Source organism: Hemiscyllium ocellatum, chromosome 25 (genome assembly GCF_020745735.1).
Source record: "Hemiscyllium ocellatum isolate sHemOce1 chromosome 25, sHemOce1.pat.X.cur, whole genome shotgun sequence".
Lineage (NCBI taxonomy): Eukaryota > Metazoa > Chordata > Chondrichthyes > Orectolobiformes > Hemiscylliidae > Hemiscyllium > Hemiscyllium ocellatum.
Window position 1 is genome coordinate 56,067,584 of NC_083425.1, and position 15,298 is coordinate 56,082,881.

The 15,298-nt window shown below is 42.6% G+C and overlaps 1 protein-coding gene and 2 long non-coding RNA genes across 3 annotated transcripts in view; 1 reads left to right on the plus strand and 2 right to left on the minus strand.

The window, feature by feature from the left end:
* recql5 (RecQ helicase-like 5) overlaps positions 1-1,459 on the plus strand; it is a 145,708-nt gene extending 144,249 nt beyond the window's left edge. The window contains exon 19 of the mRNA XM_060844382.1: positions 200-1,459. Within this exon, the coding sequence (XP_060700365.1) occupies positions 200-294 (95 nt within the window). The 3' untranslated portion in view covers positions 295-1,459. The remainder of the gene's footprint in view (positions 1-199) is intronic.
* Positions 1-8,184, minus strand: part of LOC132827704 (uncharacterized) — an 86,929-nt gene extending 78,745 nt beyond the window's left edge. Inside the window, exon 1 of the long non-coding RNA XR_009646030.1 lies at positions 8,116-8,184. This is a non-coding gene — a long non-coding RNA (uncharacterized LOC132827704). The remainder of the gene's footprint in view (positions 1-8,115) is intronic.
* Positions 8,185-10,875: 2,691 nt separating this feature from the next.
* Positions 10,876-12,936, minus strand: LOC132827944 (uncharacterized). Its single transcript, XR_009646061.1, has 2 exons — positions 12,827-12,936; positions 10,876-11,329 (listed from the first exon to the last, which is right to left on the minus strand). It is a non-coding gene; the product is annotated as an uncharacterized LOC132827944 (long non-coding RNA).
* Positions 12,937-15,298: the final 2,362 nt, after the last annotated feature.

Genomic DNA, 15,298 nt, shown 5'->3' on the forward strand with positions numbered 1-15,298 from the left:
CTAGGAAATTTCATTGTCAGCTTCTGTTTTGGGGAGTGATGAGCAACTTGAGCCAGTCAAACAGTAGTTTAGTTTCATAGAGATCTAAGGTGACACATTTAAATATTTACTTAGAATATCAGGATTGCTGTCATTTATTATACAATGTCTACTGATTTTTGAATTCATTCGAAGTTCATTTTATTTTGATCTCTTTCAGTAAAAGAAGAAGCTCAAGATCTAATCCACAATTTCTTTAAAAGCTGCAGGAGGTGTGAGAATGAGGATGATTGGAGAAACCTCAAATTAACATAGCTATTCTTTTTATTTGATGCTGTCTGAAACTATGGGCTTTGTGTTTATATTTAGTTTATTACGTGTAGAAAAGTTAATATGTGACTGATGCTTTAAAAATGTTTAATCTCAGGTAAGACAATATCCATCTGGAATGATTGATGATTGGAAACAAGCCATTTAACAGCCTTTTCTATGCAGCCTCTTTATTCTCCATGCTGATGAATGAGAATGAAGTAATTTATTTTATAGGACGGTTATTGTTCTGTGTAATTAATGATGATTTTGGAACAACTTCACTTGAATAAAATTTCTCTGAACAATTCTGTTATCTTGATCCATTGTGTGATGCTGCTATTAACCTCAGCTCAGACACAACAAAGGATAGGTTTACAGAAGTGCAAATACCCTTTTTTAAATAATATTTTTATCTCAAAATGAATTACAAATAGGATCTTGATTTAATATTCCAGTCAAAGGAATACACCCCCTTCAATATAACCTTCAGTCTGGGTTACACGGTGGCAGCATCAAGCTAGGCAGTGTAATAAAGCAAAGAGAATTTACTTAAAGGACTCCATGTCTTACCAGCTTTTCAAAATTAAGCTGCTGCCTATCCTTTGGGTTGGAATCGCCTTTGTGCTGTCAAATGTTAACATATTAGAGAAGACCCATGGACTTTAGAGCTTGGTAACAGTACCTCCTTTCATAGTAATTAATAATTCCTGGTTGTCTCCTTATTTTTTGAGTATGTCCAAGCTGTAAATTGTCTTATCTACTGTGTGCTCTCTCAAGTCTGAAAAGCCTGATATGAGATCGGCAGAACTGCTTGTTTATATGTTATCGGTGCTTGAGAGTTCTTCTGCTGTTGTGTGATTCTGACCTTCCTCTGACGCGTTGGATTTTGAGAGTTTTGGAGCTTGTGGTCCTCAAAACATGCTGGACCAAATTTAATTGCTTCCTTCAGTGTCTTCAGTATTTTTAAGCTCCTTATCAGTCAATGTAAAATGCTGGTTTGAGGCAGGAACTCTTGATGCCAAAATGTGCCCTGACTCAATTCTGGATTGGATATTAGGGAGCGTGATGTTAGTTTCTGACATATGTCACTCCTATTTGGTTGTGACAGATTGTTGTAAAAATTGTTAATCTGTTCAAGATTAAAAATGCCACAATGTTCAATAAACAACTGTCAATGTATGATTTATTTTTCATAAATATTTAACAACCCATAATTTTTACGCCAAATCTAACAATGTTGAAAAAAATATTTGGATAAGAACATGCATAAATGTTTGGAGGGATATGGGCCAAGCTCAGGCAGGTAGGACTAGTTTACTTTGAGATTATGGTCAGCATGGACTGGTTGGACCAAAAGGCATTTTTCCATGCTGTACGACTCTATGTAGTGGTAAATAATGATACAATTAGCATGGCAACTGTCCATTTCTTTTAAACAAAGCCGAGCTAAGAACAAAACTTGCAACTAAACCTATCTCCCCAAAACCTGGTAGGGTTTTGAATGAAAAACTGACTCCCTTTAAAACAAGAGTCATTTTTTGGTAAAAATCCATAAGTTAATTCAACATTTCTCATCCTTTGCATAATTTAGGGAAATAGCTTTCCAAGGTGGCTACAGCGGAGTAGACTGCATCTGGGCTTCTCAGCCTTGGGATCATCTATTCTGTCTGCTTTCTCTTTTTTTCTTCTTGTCATTTTCTTTTTTTGAAAAAAGAAACTTACCTTGGAGTGGGACAGCCAGCAAGTTGGAGGCCCAAATCCAGCAGAACAGCCAGTGGGCTGGAGGCTTAGAATGGGTTGGGACAGCCAAAGGGGCTGGAGGCCTAGAGTGGACTGGGACAGCCAGAGGGGCTGGAGGCCTGGGGTGGACTGGGACAGCCAGCGGGCCTGGAGACCGGGGTGGACTGGGACAGCCAGCAGGGCTAGAGACCTGGAGTGGGCTGGGACAGCCAGCGGGGTTGGAGACCTGCAGTGGGCTGGGACAGCCAGCAGGGCTGGAGGCCTACAGTAAAATGGGACAGCCAGCAGGGCTGGAGGCCTACAGTAAAATGGGACAGCCAGCAGGGCTGGAGGCCTACAGTAAAATGGGACAGCCAGCAGGGCTGTAGGCTGGGGTGGACTGGAACAGCCAGCAGGGCTGGAGACCTGGAGTGGGATGGGACAGCCAGCGGGGCTGGAGGCCTGGAGTGGGCTGGGACAGCCAGCGGGGCTGGAGGCCTGGAATAGACTGGGACAGCCAGTGGGGCTGTAGGCTGGGGTGGACTGGAACAGCCAGCAGGGCTGGAGACCTGGAGTGGGCTGGGACAGCCAGCAGGCTGGAGGCCTGGAGTGGGCTGGGAGGACCAAGCAGAGAAGACGGCTAGCATGCCCGTAGTGGAGCAAGAACGGTTTTTGCACTGGGGACTGGTGCAGGCGGTCAGCAGCTTATGAGCCTGATCAGACAACGTGTGAAAGTCCCTTGCATTGATCTACTGCAGGTCTTTTATAGAAATACTGTATAATGTTTATGTTTTTAAATGTTATTTCTTATTTTTCTAACTTGCAATTTGAATAATGTAACTTTTTTCTTTATTTCTCTATTCTGTATCTAAGATGGCGCCGTGTGGGGTGACTCTGTAAACTTTTAATTACTCCTGTACTTCTGTATTTGAGTACACGTGACAATAAATTTAATTCTACTTCTAGCTGAGATTAGTAGCTCTGATGAAACTGATAAATGGACACATGAAAATGTCATCTTGATTAGAGGTGATGTCACACACAGTGACTCAACTCTACATTCGCTGATGACCCAAGTTCTGCCTTCAGTTAATTTTATACTCCCTAGAATGAGTATAGTAAGCACACAAAAAAATTAATATACAGGAGCTAAGGCACATATTATTCCCGATGCAATGTCATGTATACCACATCTTTTACCAATGACCCACACAATACACTACCTGTGTCATTCACAGATTTACACATTTGCCTAAAGATTTCCATTTGTATCATAAACAAAAGATGTAGTGAGAATTAACGTACGAATTAGAAGCAGAACTGTCTTGACTCTCAAGCCCGTCTGCCATTCAGTAAAATGGCTGATCTGTTTGTGTTGCAAATTCCCTTCCCATGTACCCCCAGTAACCTTAGATTCTTAATGGATAAGGGAATCAATCCACCTCTGTTTTAAGAATTTACAGTGGTCCCTCCCACCAATCCCCCACCCCCACCCCCCCCAACCTTCTGAGGCAAATAATTCCAAAAAATGCTCAACCTTCAGAAATAAAATTCTCGTGTGTCCTAAAACAATGACCCTTAATTTTTAAACAGTGCCTGCTACTTCTGTTCTCACCCACATGAGGAAACATCCTTTCTGCATGTACCTTACCAACACTGTGCAGGATTCTATGCAACCAATAAAGTTATCTTCACTCACCTAAACACCAATCTTTTCTACATAAGACAACTTGAACATTCTGGGCATTAATTTTGTAAAAGCAAAATACTGAGGATTCTATAGATCTACAATATAAGCAAAGACTCCTGGAAGTACTTATCAGGGTGCAAGGTAGCATACACAGCCTCCTTACATGCATCTTACATACATGACTGTGTGGCCAAATTCAGCTCGAACTCCATTTACAAATTTGCTGATGATACCACTGTAATGGGTTGGATCTCAAAAAACGATGAGACAGAGTACAGGAAAGAGAGCTTCGTGGCATGGTGTCAAGATTACAATCCCTCAACTATCAGCTGGTCATTGACTTCAGGAGGTGGAATGGAGAACATGCCCTTGTCTGTATCAGTAGTGTTGAGTTGGAGGTGGTCTAGAGTCATAGAGATGTACAGCATGCAAACAGATCCTTCAGTCCAACCTGTCCATGCCGAACAGATATCCCAACCCAATCTAGTCCCACCTGCCAGCACCGGTCCATATCCCTCCAAACCCTTCCTATTCATATACCCATCCAAATGCCTCTTAAATGTTGCAATTGTACCAACCTCCATCACTTCCTCTGGCAGCTCTTTCCATACACGTACCACCCTCAGCATGAAAAAAATGCCCCTTAGGTCTCTTTTATATCTTTCCCCTCTCACCCTAAACCTATGGGGAAAAGACTTTGCCTATTTATCCAATCCATGCCCTTCATAATTTTGTAAACCTCTATAAGGTCACCCCTCAGTCTCTGACGCTCCAGGGAAAACAGCCCCAGCCTGTTCAGCCTCCCTATAGCTCAAATCCTCCAACCCTGGCAACATCCTTGTAAATCTTTTCTGAACCCTTTCAAGTTTCACAACATCTTTCCGATAAGAAGACCAGAACTGCACGTAATATTCCAACAGTGGCCTAACCAATGTCCTGTACAGCCGCAACATGACCTCCCAACTCCTGTACTCAATACTCTGACCAATAAAGGAAAGCATACCAAATGCCTTCTTCACCATCCTATCTACCTGCGACTCCACTTTCAAGGAGCTATGAATCTGCACTCCAAGGTCTCTTTGTTCAGCAACACTCCTTAGGACCTTACCGCTAAGTGTATAAGTCCTGCTAAGATTTGCTTTCCCAAAATGCAGCACTTCGCATTTATCTGAATTAAACTCCACCTGCTACTTCTCAGCCCATTGGCCCATCTGGTCCAGATCCTGTTGTAATCTGAGGTAACCCTCTTCGCTGTCCACAACACCTCCAATTTTGGTGTCATCTGCAAACTTATTAACTATACCTCTTATGCTTTTGTCCAATTTATATAAATGACAAAAGGTAGAGGACCCAGCACTGATCCTTGCGGCACTCCACTGGTCACAGGCCTCCATTCTGAAAAACAACTCTCCACCACCACCACCCTCTGTCTTCTACTTGATGTTCTGATATTGTAAACTTCAAGGCTTTAATAATTGTTCAGGGATTAAAAGAATTAGGAATAATTTTCCTGAGATGAAAAGGACAAAGAGAAACTTATGAAGGAATTAAAAGTACCGTACCAATTAACCATCCTTGGAAAGAAGGGGTCAAAACAATATAAACAAATTTTCCTGGGAGAGAGGAGGTAACACCTTATGACAAATGGACAATTAAGATGAGTTGCAAGATGTGAAGGGGTTTAATTTCAGGACAGTCTGTATTTTTAACAGTTAACATTGAATGTCACAAGGAGTAGAGAAGCTAATTCTGATAAGAAGGCAAACTACAGACTTGATGACTCCAGAAGTTTAATCAAACTTCAGGATTCTTCAGCAGCAGAACTTTGAAGGACTACAACATACAAGGAGTATGTTGGACAACCAGACAGACACTGCTGGTTGGAAATGTAGCTAAATTCCACCATTTGTTGAATATTAGCTAAGCTGAATTGTGAGGCTTAACTTGCTGACTGAAGTCTTATTGTTTGTTACATGCAATAAATTTATGTAGTTGTTTCAGTGGGTGTAGGTTTGTTCACTGAGTCAGAAAGTTCATTTTTTCAGTATCTGTGAGATCTTTAAAACCTAATTAAAGGTAGTTTGTGGTAATGTACACAACAATGACAGAGTACAAGCCCAATTTACTCAATTTCAGCATAAAACAAAACACTTTCTCTCGGGGATGTGGGGTGGAGGGTGCTGCAAGCAGCAGTCCCCTGCAACCGCAGATTGCAATGGTTCACGGACGCCCAGCCTAACTGCTTGTTCTGTGGTGCTGTGGAGTCCGTGGACCATGTGTATATTGGGTGTGGGCATTTGCACTCCCTTTTTGATTTCCTCAAAAACCTTCTCCTCTGCTTTTGGTTGCACTTCAGTCCCACGCTCCTGATCTTCGGGCACCTGGTACGGAGAAGGGAGGGCAGGTCTGAAGACCTCCTCGTGGGTCTGCTCCTGGGCCTGGCCAAACTGGCCATAAACAGGTCCAGGCAGTGGGCCGTGGAGGGGGTCGTTAGGGCCGACTGCCTGCCCCTCTTCCGCGGTTACGTTTGAGCCCGGGTGTCCTTGGAGAAGGAGCACGTGGTGTCCACCAACACCCTGGAGTTGTTCAGGGAGAGGTGGGCGCCGCAGGGAGTGGAGTGCATCATTTCCCCCTCCAACTCTATTTTGATTTAGTCCCTGCCCTCCCCTTCACTGTTTGATCACACAGCATTGCCCTTTGATGTGAAGGGCACTGCTTGTCACAGGCCACTCGGGTGTTTTCCTACCTTCCTGGTGGTGGAAATTGAATAAAAGATTCGTGCACCTTGTGTCTCTCACTGTGTCTCACACCTGCACACACACACCATGGGTGCTGGGGAAAAGATAAGCACTACCGCAGTTAGGCGGGAGTGTGGGGGTTTAAAAAAAACCCCTCCTTACCCAGGATCAACCGAGGGAACCATCTCTGAACTGCCTCCAATGCCAGTATATATTTCCTTCGGGAAGTGGACCAAAATTGATTTGAGTAGTGCGCTCTGGGTAATAACACTGACATGAAGAGGTGACAAGTAGGTTAGACCAGGGAAACCCAGTGGATGTGGTCTATCTAGACTTTCAAAAGGCCTTTGATAAGGTGCCACACAGGAGGCTGCTGAGCAAGGTGAGGGCCCATGGTGTTCAAGGTGAGCTGCTGGGATGGATTGAGAATTGGCTGTCTAACAGAAGGCAGAGAGTTGGGATAAAAGGTTCTTTTTCAGAATGGCAGCCGGTGACGAGCGGTGTCCCGCAGGGTTCAGTGTTGGGGCCACAGCTATTCGCATCATATATTAATGATTTGGATGAGGGGACTGGGGGCATTCTAGCGAAGTTTGCAGATGATATGAAGTTAGGTGGACAGGCAGGTAGTACTGAGGAAGTGGGGAGGCTACAGAAGGATCTAGACAGTTTGGGAGAGTGGTCCAGGAAATGGCTGATGGAATTTAACGTGAGCAAGTGCGAGGTCTTGCACTTTGGCAAAAAGAATAAAAGCATAGACTACTTTCTAAATGGTGAGAAAATTAATAAATCCAAAGTACAAAAGGATCTGGGAGTGCTAGTCGAGGATTCTCTAAAGGTAAACATGCAGGTTGTCTGTGATTAAGAAAGCGAATGCAATGTTGTCTCTTATCTCAAAAGAGTTGGAATATAAAAGCAGAGATGTGCTACTGAGACTTTATAAAGCTCTGGTTAGGCCCCATTTGGAGTACTGTGTCCAGTTTTGGTCCCCACACCTCAGGAAGGACATACTGGCACTGGAACGTGTCCAGCGGAGATTCACATGGATGATCCCTGGAATGGTAGGTCTAACATACAAGGAACGGCTGAGGATCCTGGGATTGTATTCATTGGAGTTTAGAAGATTAAGGGGAGACTTAATAGAGACATACAAGATAATACATTGCTTGGAAAGGGTGAACGCTAGGAAATTGTTTCCGTTAGGCGAGGAGACTAGGACCCGTGGACACAGCCTTAGAATTAGAGGGGGTCAATTCAGAACAGAAATGCGGAGACATTTCTTCAGCCAGAGAGTGGTGGACATGTGGAATTCATTGCCACAGAGTGCAGTGGAGGCCGGGACGCTAAATGTCTTCAAGGCAGAGATTGATAAATTCTTGTTGTCTCGAGGAATTAAGGGCTACGGGGAGAATGCGGGTAAGTGGAGTCGAAATGCCCATCTGCCATGATTGAATGGCGGAGTGGACTCGATGGACCTAAATCCACTCCTATGTCTTATGATTTGGCTAATGCCGGTAGAATAATTGAGGAAATAGCGCTGGCATTGGTTTGACTAGTTGGTGAAGGAATCCTCTGATAGCAGCCAGTCCCTGAGTTTCTCGCGTGTGACTGACGGCCCCAAATTACACTGCAGAAAATGACTGAATAATAATGACAGAAAGCTTTGCCTTCGGCCCTCACATCTGCCTTGAGAGCGCAGCCGGCTCGTTTTATCCGGATTGTATTCACCACCTCAGCCTCGATCCACCCTCAGGCCGGCCACAGCGCGCAGGCGCAAATCCGGCCGCGAGGCAATGCGCCTGCGCAGTACAGGGGCACGTGCTGTCTGATCATTGCTTGGCAACGAAGAGGATGGTTGAAAATTGTCTGATTTTGAATAATTTCAGGGATTTTGGGGCAATTTTCTGTTGTTTCTGATGAAGCAGGCGGAAAACATTCCCTGGGGTAAGCAATGTTAGAGTTTTTAAACTCTCATACAACTCACTTGTAATGAAGTTATTGATGAAGTTCCACTGTCATTCTTTCCGCGGCTGTTCCTTGAGCCACTCCACATTCCCAGCGCTTTATTTAAATTCCTCTGGCATGTTTTCATGACTCTCAGCCCCCACTACTACGCAAGGCTATATACTTCTGAAATGCTGGTCTTTTGTGAAACCCTGATTTTAATCACCATTCTCTTAGTGGCTGTGCCTTCAGTCGCCTTGTCCTAAACTCTAGAATTCCTTACTCTTCAGATTGAGGAAGTCTTGTTAACCTTAAATCTTGTCCTTAAACATGTGGATGGAGTGTTACTTGCTGGCTATGGTCACGGTGCAGATGGATCATTTGGGACATACTGATAGTGTGTTGCTGGAAAAGCCTGCTGGACACACTTTCCTCATTCCTGAAGAAGGGCTTATGCCCGAAACGTTGAATCTCCTGCTCCTTGGATGCTGCCTGACCTGCTGCGCTTTTCCAGCAACACATTTTCAGCTCTGATCTCCAGCATCCGCAGACCTCACTTTCTCCTCGACATACTGATAGTCCTTGGTCTCATCCTAGGAATATACATGGTTGTCGGCTAATGCATGAAATGGATTGTACATTGCTTTTCACCTAAGCTAAATAGGAATCTGGTTAATTGACCCTTGTCACCACCATGCCTGAACTTTCAAGCAGAAATTCAGTATCTTTCAGACTCTGCTCCTCCGGACAATGACTCACCAGAGGAAGCACTTGACTTATTGAGAATACAAATCGACTGAATGGACGAATTATACTTACATAAGCTACGTAGTTGTCATGAAATGACAAAAGGAAGGAATGAGAAAGTCTATAGCCTTAAAACGCAAGTCTATAGATTAAAATGTAATATTGAATTATAGAAACCATTTGCTACATACTAGAAAATAGGCAGGGAGGATAAGGGGACAGGCAGCAGAGGAAAGTGGCCGAGCAGAGGCTGATAGCTAAGTCCGGTACCCATAGGGAGGGCCTCGACTGGGACCTTGGGTTCATGTCACATTACAGGTGATCACCACTGCAATACACACACACACGCTCACATACACACGGACACAGGTACACACAGACGTGCACACAGACACCCACACACACCCTTATAGACACACACACTCCCACACTCGCACATGCACCCCCTCACAAACTTAAGACACTCTGCACTCACCACACACACACACACTTTCTCACACTCACAACCCCCACCCCAGACAGACAGACACACACACACAAACAAAGACCCACATGCACACATATATTTTGTGTGGTGAATTAGAGAGTGCAGAGTTACATTGCACTTTGCTCAAAAACTGCATCCATTCATGTAGAACTCTGAGCTCAAAAACTGCATGAATTTATGTAAAACTCTGTTATCTCACTTTTTAGATTAGAATCAATCTAAACATCAGGTCATAGACAGAGAACACAGGGGGCTAACACCTTCAACATGTTGTCTAGCTATCACCATTGTTAACAGCTAACCCGAGAATGCAACTTTAAAAAGAAGGGTTTTGTGATTTATACATGAAAGAAGTGAAACTAAATCACTGCATTCTAACAGATGGAAGGCTTAACAGACAATCAATTTTTCAATGTATAATTTCAGTTACATCACACTGCAGATTTTTGCTGTAAATTCTGTTACGATTGAGCCCTGCACAATCACCTGATGAAGGAGCATCGCTCCGAAAGCTAGTGTGCTTCCAATTAAACCTGTTGGATTATAGCCTGGTGTTGTGTGATTTTTAACCTTGTACACCCTAGTCCAACACCGGCATCTCCAAATCATGGCAATTAAGAACGTTTGCCTTAACATCAGTGAATCTGCATAAATAGGACACCGAGTGATAATATTCACGGCTGTTCCTTTGTGAAATTAATAACAGTGTTTGATTCTGATCTCGAAACGAAACGAAACTCGGTATCAGTTAACTTCTCTCCCAAGTTATTGTCCTTCACTGTTATCTGTCCAGTTCAGAACATGCAGAGCTTTTGTAAACTTTTGTAAAGAAAGTCTGTTTGTGACAGTACAGCTTTTGTAAAACATTTTGTATAAGGGTAGCCTGTTTGTGATGGTTCAGCAGAGTAGTCTGCCAGGGATCTTGAAGAGCTGATGTTCTACTCTCTTGGGTTATTAGAATCCAGTTAGCCTGGCTTAGAGGTATCAGTGTTATGTTGTGATAGTGATGTTATTAGTAAATAAAGGGGATGACTAAAATTAAACTAAACTGTCTGCAAGAGGTTTTTTTATACCAGACTACCAAATGTATGATCTCTGGGACGAACCAAGAGAGGCTTACAGGTTGAGTTCATAAGGTATTCCCTGGGCCATCTCAAATCTGTACTTTATCAAGATAGCCCTAAAAAAAATGGCCTTTTGACCCCTTTTTTAATACCTGCCAAAAACTGTGTGGCTCACTGCCAAATATTTTCACAACAATCTTGAGAAGTACTCTAAAATGGTTTATTACATTTAGGGTTGGGGTTATAAACGTAGACTGTTGTAAATCGTCCACGCAATGATAGCTGTGTGTTTCGGATTTCACTCCATGGCCTGTCTGCTACCTAAAGCCAACCAAGATACAAACACAACAACCCAGATTGAGTGACATTGTGGTGGTTGTTCCTTTTTTCTATTTTCTCTTTACTTTACAATTGAAGGTAAGTCACAGCCACCGGTTGCAGCTCAGTACCCATATTGATTTTCACGCAAGACGAGGAGTGCCTTCTCCTGCTCCTGATAGGCATTGGTTGTGTTTTGACGAAAGTGATAATTCATTTAGCAGCTATAATAGAGTTTCCAGTTGGTTGGATTTTGCATCATGTGTGATCATGAGTCACTGTGCATTAAAAGCTCATCAAGTATCATTGCGATTATATGGCAGACTTCTTTGGCCTGGAGAAAAAAAAAAAGCACTTGTCAAAATAATGGTTCATGCTATTACTTGATTTTCTGTTGGAGGCTACAGTAAGCCTCACAACCACTTTACCATCATGACTGCATTCAATCAAAAGGATGTTAGGCAGCTCCATATTTAACTATTTGAGTCTCTTCTCAATTATCAGTAAAGTGATGCAGGTTGTCATCAGCAGTGCATCAAGCAGCATCTGCTCAGCAACAACCTGCTCACATACCTAAGTTTGGTTTCTACCAAGGCCACTTGATACAAGAACATCAATTAGCCACAAAAAGACATGACCTATTCTCACTAGTATCTTTACATACAGATGAGGAAGGACATCACTTTGACTGGGACAACACATCCATCCAAAGACAAGCCAAACAGAAACATGCACGAGAATTCCTAGAAGCATGGTTTAGATTAGACTTACAGTGTGGAAACAGGCCCTTCGGCCCAACAAGTCCACACCGACCCGCCGAAGCGCAACCCACCCATACCTGTACATTTACCCCTTACCTAACACTACGGGCAATTTAGCTTCGCCAATTCACCTGACCCGCACATCTTTGGACTGTGGGAGGAAACCGGAGCACCCGGAGGAAACCCACGCAGACACGGGGAGAACGTGCAAACTCCACACAGTCAGTCGCCTGAGTCGGGAATTGAACCCGGGTCTACAGGCGCTGTGAGGCAGCCGTGCTAACCACTGTGCCACCGTGCCGCCCATGGTATTCCAACTGGAACTCTATCAACAAACACATTGACCCCCTGACAAAATAAAACAGGGAATGACATCACCACAGGAAATAGCATCACAAACCCAAGGAAACCTAAACACACAAATAAAAAGCGGCCATACCACCAGTGCTTCATTCGGAGGCTTACTGATGATGTTACCTAGCATGGTGACACAATGTCTGAAAACGAACATCCCAGCTCAGTGACCAAACCTACATCCAGGACTAGATTAGGTTAGGATAGCTAGTCGGCATGGATGAGTTGGACCGAAGGGTCTGTTTCCATGTTGTACTTCTCTATGACTCTATTTTATTTAATCCCTCGGGTGAGAGATGCCTTATTAAAGAAAAACAATATCAAGTACCCATCGTCTACATCGATTATCAATTGTTTGGATACAGTGTGGGTCTCTCTCAACATATGTCCATAATTCCTTTACTTCTCTTTCAACAATGATTGTCAGTCACAAACTCAAATGAGAAATCCCTCTTGTACCACCACAATATTTTTCAATTTATGTCAATCACTCTGTGGCTTTTCTGAGTGGGCCTAGCAGTAAGTAAATTTGGAGCTATGTATTGCTGACTAAGTAAGAACTGGATTCAAGCTATCATATCATAATTCACAAGCCCCTCTACATCTAGCAATCAGTCTCAGCAAGTGCTGGATTTGAATCCCAAAGTCAGTGATGAAAGGTTAGCCAATTTATTTTGCCTGCTTATTAAGCTGCAGTAATTTATATTTCATTTTACCTCTTTCAGTTCAAAGGTGATTGTCTGTGGTTTGGTTGAAGAGCCAAAATTGATTTCCATCTCTCGGATTTTCGATCCATTGGTTGGGTGCAAGGAGCGCATTGTCTGGATCTCCATCAGAGGGATCTTCAGGAGGTCATTCTGCAACAAGTGATTAGTTCTACAGATCAAACATGCTTATAAATTGGCAAGCTTATAGTGCAGATATATCATCAAATAACAAGCAGAACACTGCAGGCTTGTTCATAAAATCACAAGAAATTAGAGCAGAAGTCTGCCATTTGTCTCATTCAGACTGCTCTACCATTAATTAATACCATGACAGATATGACAGTGGCCATAAATGCACTTTCCTGAATGTTCCAATAATCCTTGACCCTCTTGTACATCAAAAGTCTGAAGCTATTAGATACATATCAGTCAGGAGTCATGTGGCTGTAGCAATTTGACACTTTATGTAGGTTCTCAGTGTCCAATATATCCTAATGTGGAATTTATTATACAGGGCAGATTTTCAAGAAGTTTGGTGCATGTAGTATACCATACCTTGGTATTCTCATTTAAGATAATTAGATCATCCTGATTGACTGCTAAAATGCATGGACTTGGAATCCAATGTTCACTTGTCTTTTTCACCATGAAGATATTGTATCCAAACAGAGGCATAGCCTTTACTTCACCTGAACACAGAAAAAAAAAGAAAATTAGGTGTAATTTTGAGTTTGTAGAAACTGAATGGAGCATGGGAAGGAATCAAGAGGGATTGTTCTACTGGATATATTAGACTGCCTGTCCCAGTGGATTGTGATAGGCTTTTCACTAGTTTGACTTATGTTAATATTGCTATGCCATCAAACCTCTCACTGAGTTAGCTTATACGTGACGTAGGCCTTACAACAATGGAAATGTGTGCACCTGAATATCCAATGCTATGACAGGAGGATTTCCATTTTATTCCACAGTAGTTCAGAGTCACTCATTTCACATATCATAAACTGCTAAGAAACAAAATAGGTTCAATATCTTCTTTCGGAATCTTCACACTGTTTTATGGTGTTCCCAAAAACATCCCATTCCCGAAGCCACATCCATAGCCCTGCACTCATCCCTGGAACACGTGGACAATAAAGGCACCTACATCAGACTCCTGCTTATTGACTACAGCACCATTTTCAACACCATTATCCCTGCCAGACTGATCTCAAAACTCCGTGACCTTGGTCTCAGCTCAGCTGTTTGCAGCTGGATTCTCAGCTTTCTGAACTACAGACTACAACGCCATCTACAAGTTTACTGATGACAACACTGTAGTGGCCAGATATCTAACAATGATGAGTCAAAATACAGAAGAGAGATAAAGGGCTTGGTGACGTGGTACAATGAGAACGACTTCGCTCTCAACATCGGCAAATGTACAGAACTGACCATTGACTTCAGAAAAAAAGGAGAAGAACATACCCCATCTATACCAATGGAACTGAGGTTGAGAGATTGGAGAGCATCAAGTTCCACAAAGTGTTGATAACCAACAACTGTCTTGGACTTCCCTCATAGATACAACAGTCAATGAAGGCACAACAATGTCTCCTCTTCCTCAGACAGCTCAGGAAATTTGGCATGACCATACAGACCCTCACCAACTTCTACAGATGCATATTTTCCAGATGCATAATGGCCTGGTATGGAAACTACAGAATGTGGACAGTCCAGTCCATCACAGAAGCCATTCGTGTACTCCATTTACATGGCTTGCTGCTGCGGAAAGGCTGCCAACATCATCAAATACCCAGCACACTGTTACGATGCGGAAGTAGAACCCTTCTGTTAATTAAAACCAAACACCCAGAAAATCTTGCCATTGCTTTCTAATCTGTTAAAATGTGAGTGACAGAGAATTCCTAACTTCCACTATTTCAAGAACAAATAACAATTTATTTTCCTAACTCTAATAGTGAACATTAAACAAAAACTATTCACAAATCCAAGCCCTCTTTTCTGAACTTACTATCAAAAATATGCTGTTCCAATAACACACTTATTAAACATTATATTAACTTAACCTCAAGACCACACAGTCTTTGTCTTCTCCACTATTTTCATTCTTCTGGTTGCTGATCTCTCTGGCTCATCTTTTCTTTTACTGCAAGTATGTTTTACATGAAAAGGTACATTTGACAGAGAGTGTTTCCTAATTTCTTTGACAGCAAGATATTAGACGGTTAGTTAGCTCTCTGGCTCTATGGCAGTTGCTTGGTTGATTGATGGTAGTTGCTCTCTTTGACCAATTTTTAAAATGCCCATGTTTTTTGTACCCCCCAGCATCATACTGTCTCATTGATCCGATGTTGTTAAAACAATAAATTCAAAATTGGTGGGTTTTAGTATCCTGGGCACAATTTAAACTAATTGGTTAAATTTGAATTGTTATCCAAACAGCAACCCAAAACTCAGGTATGCATTTAACAGCCATTT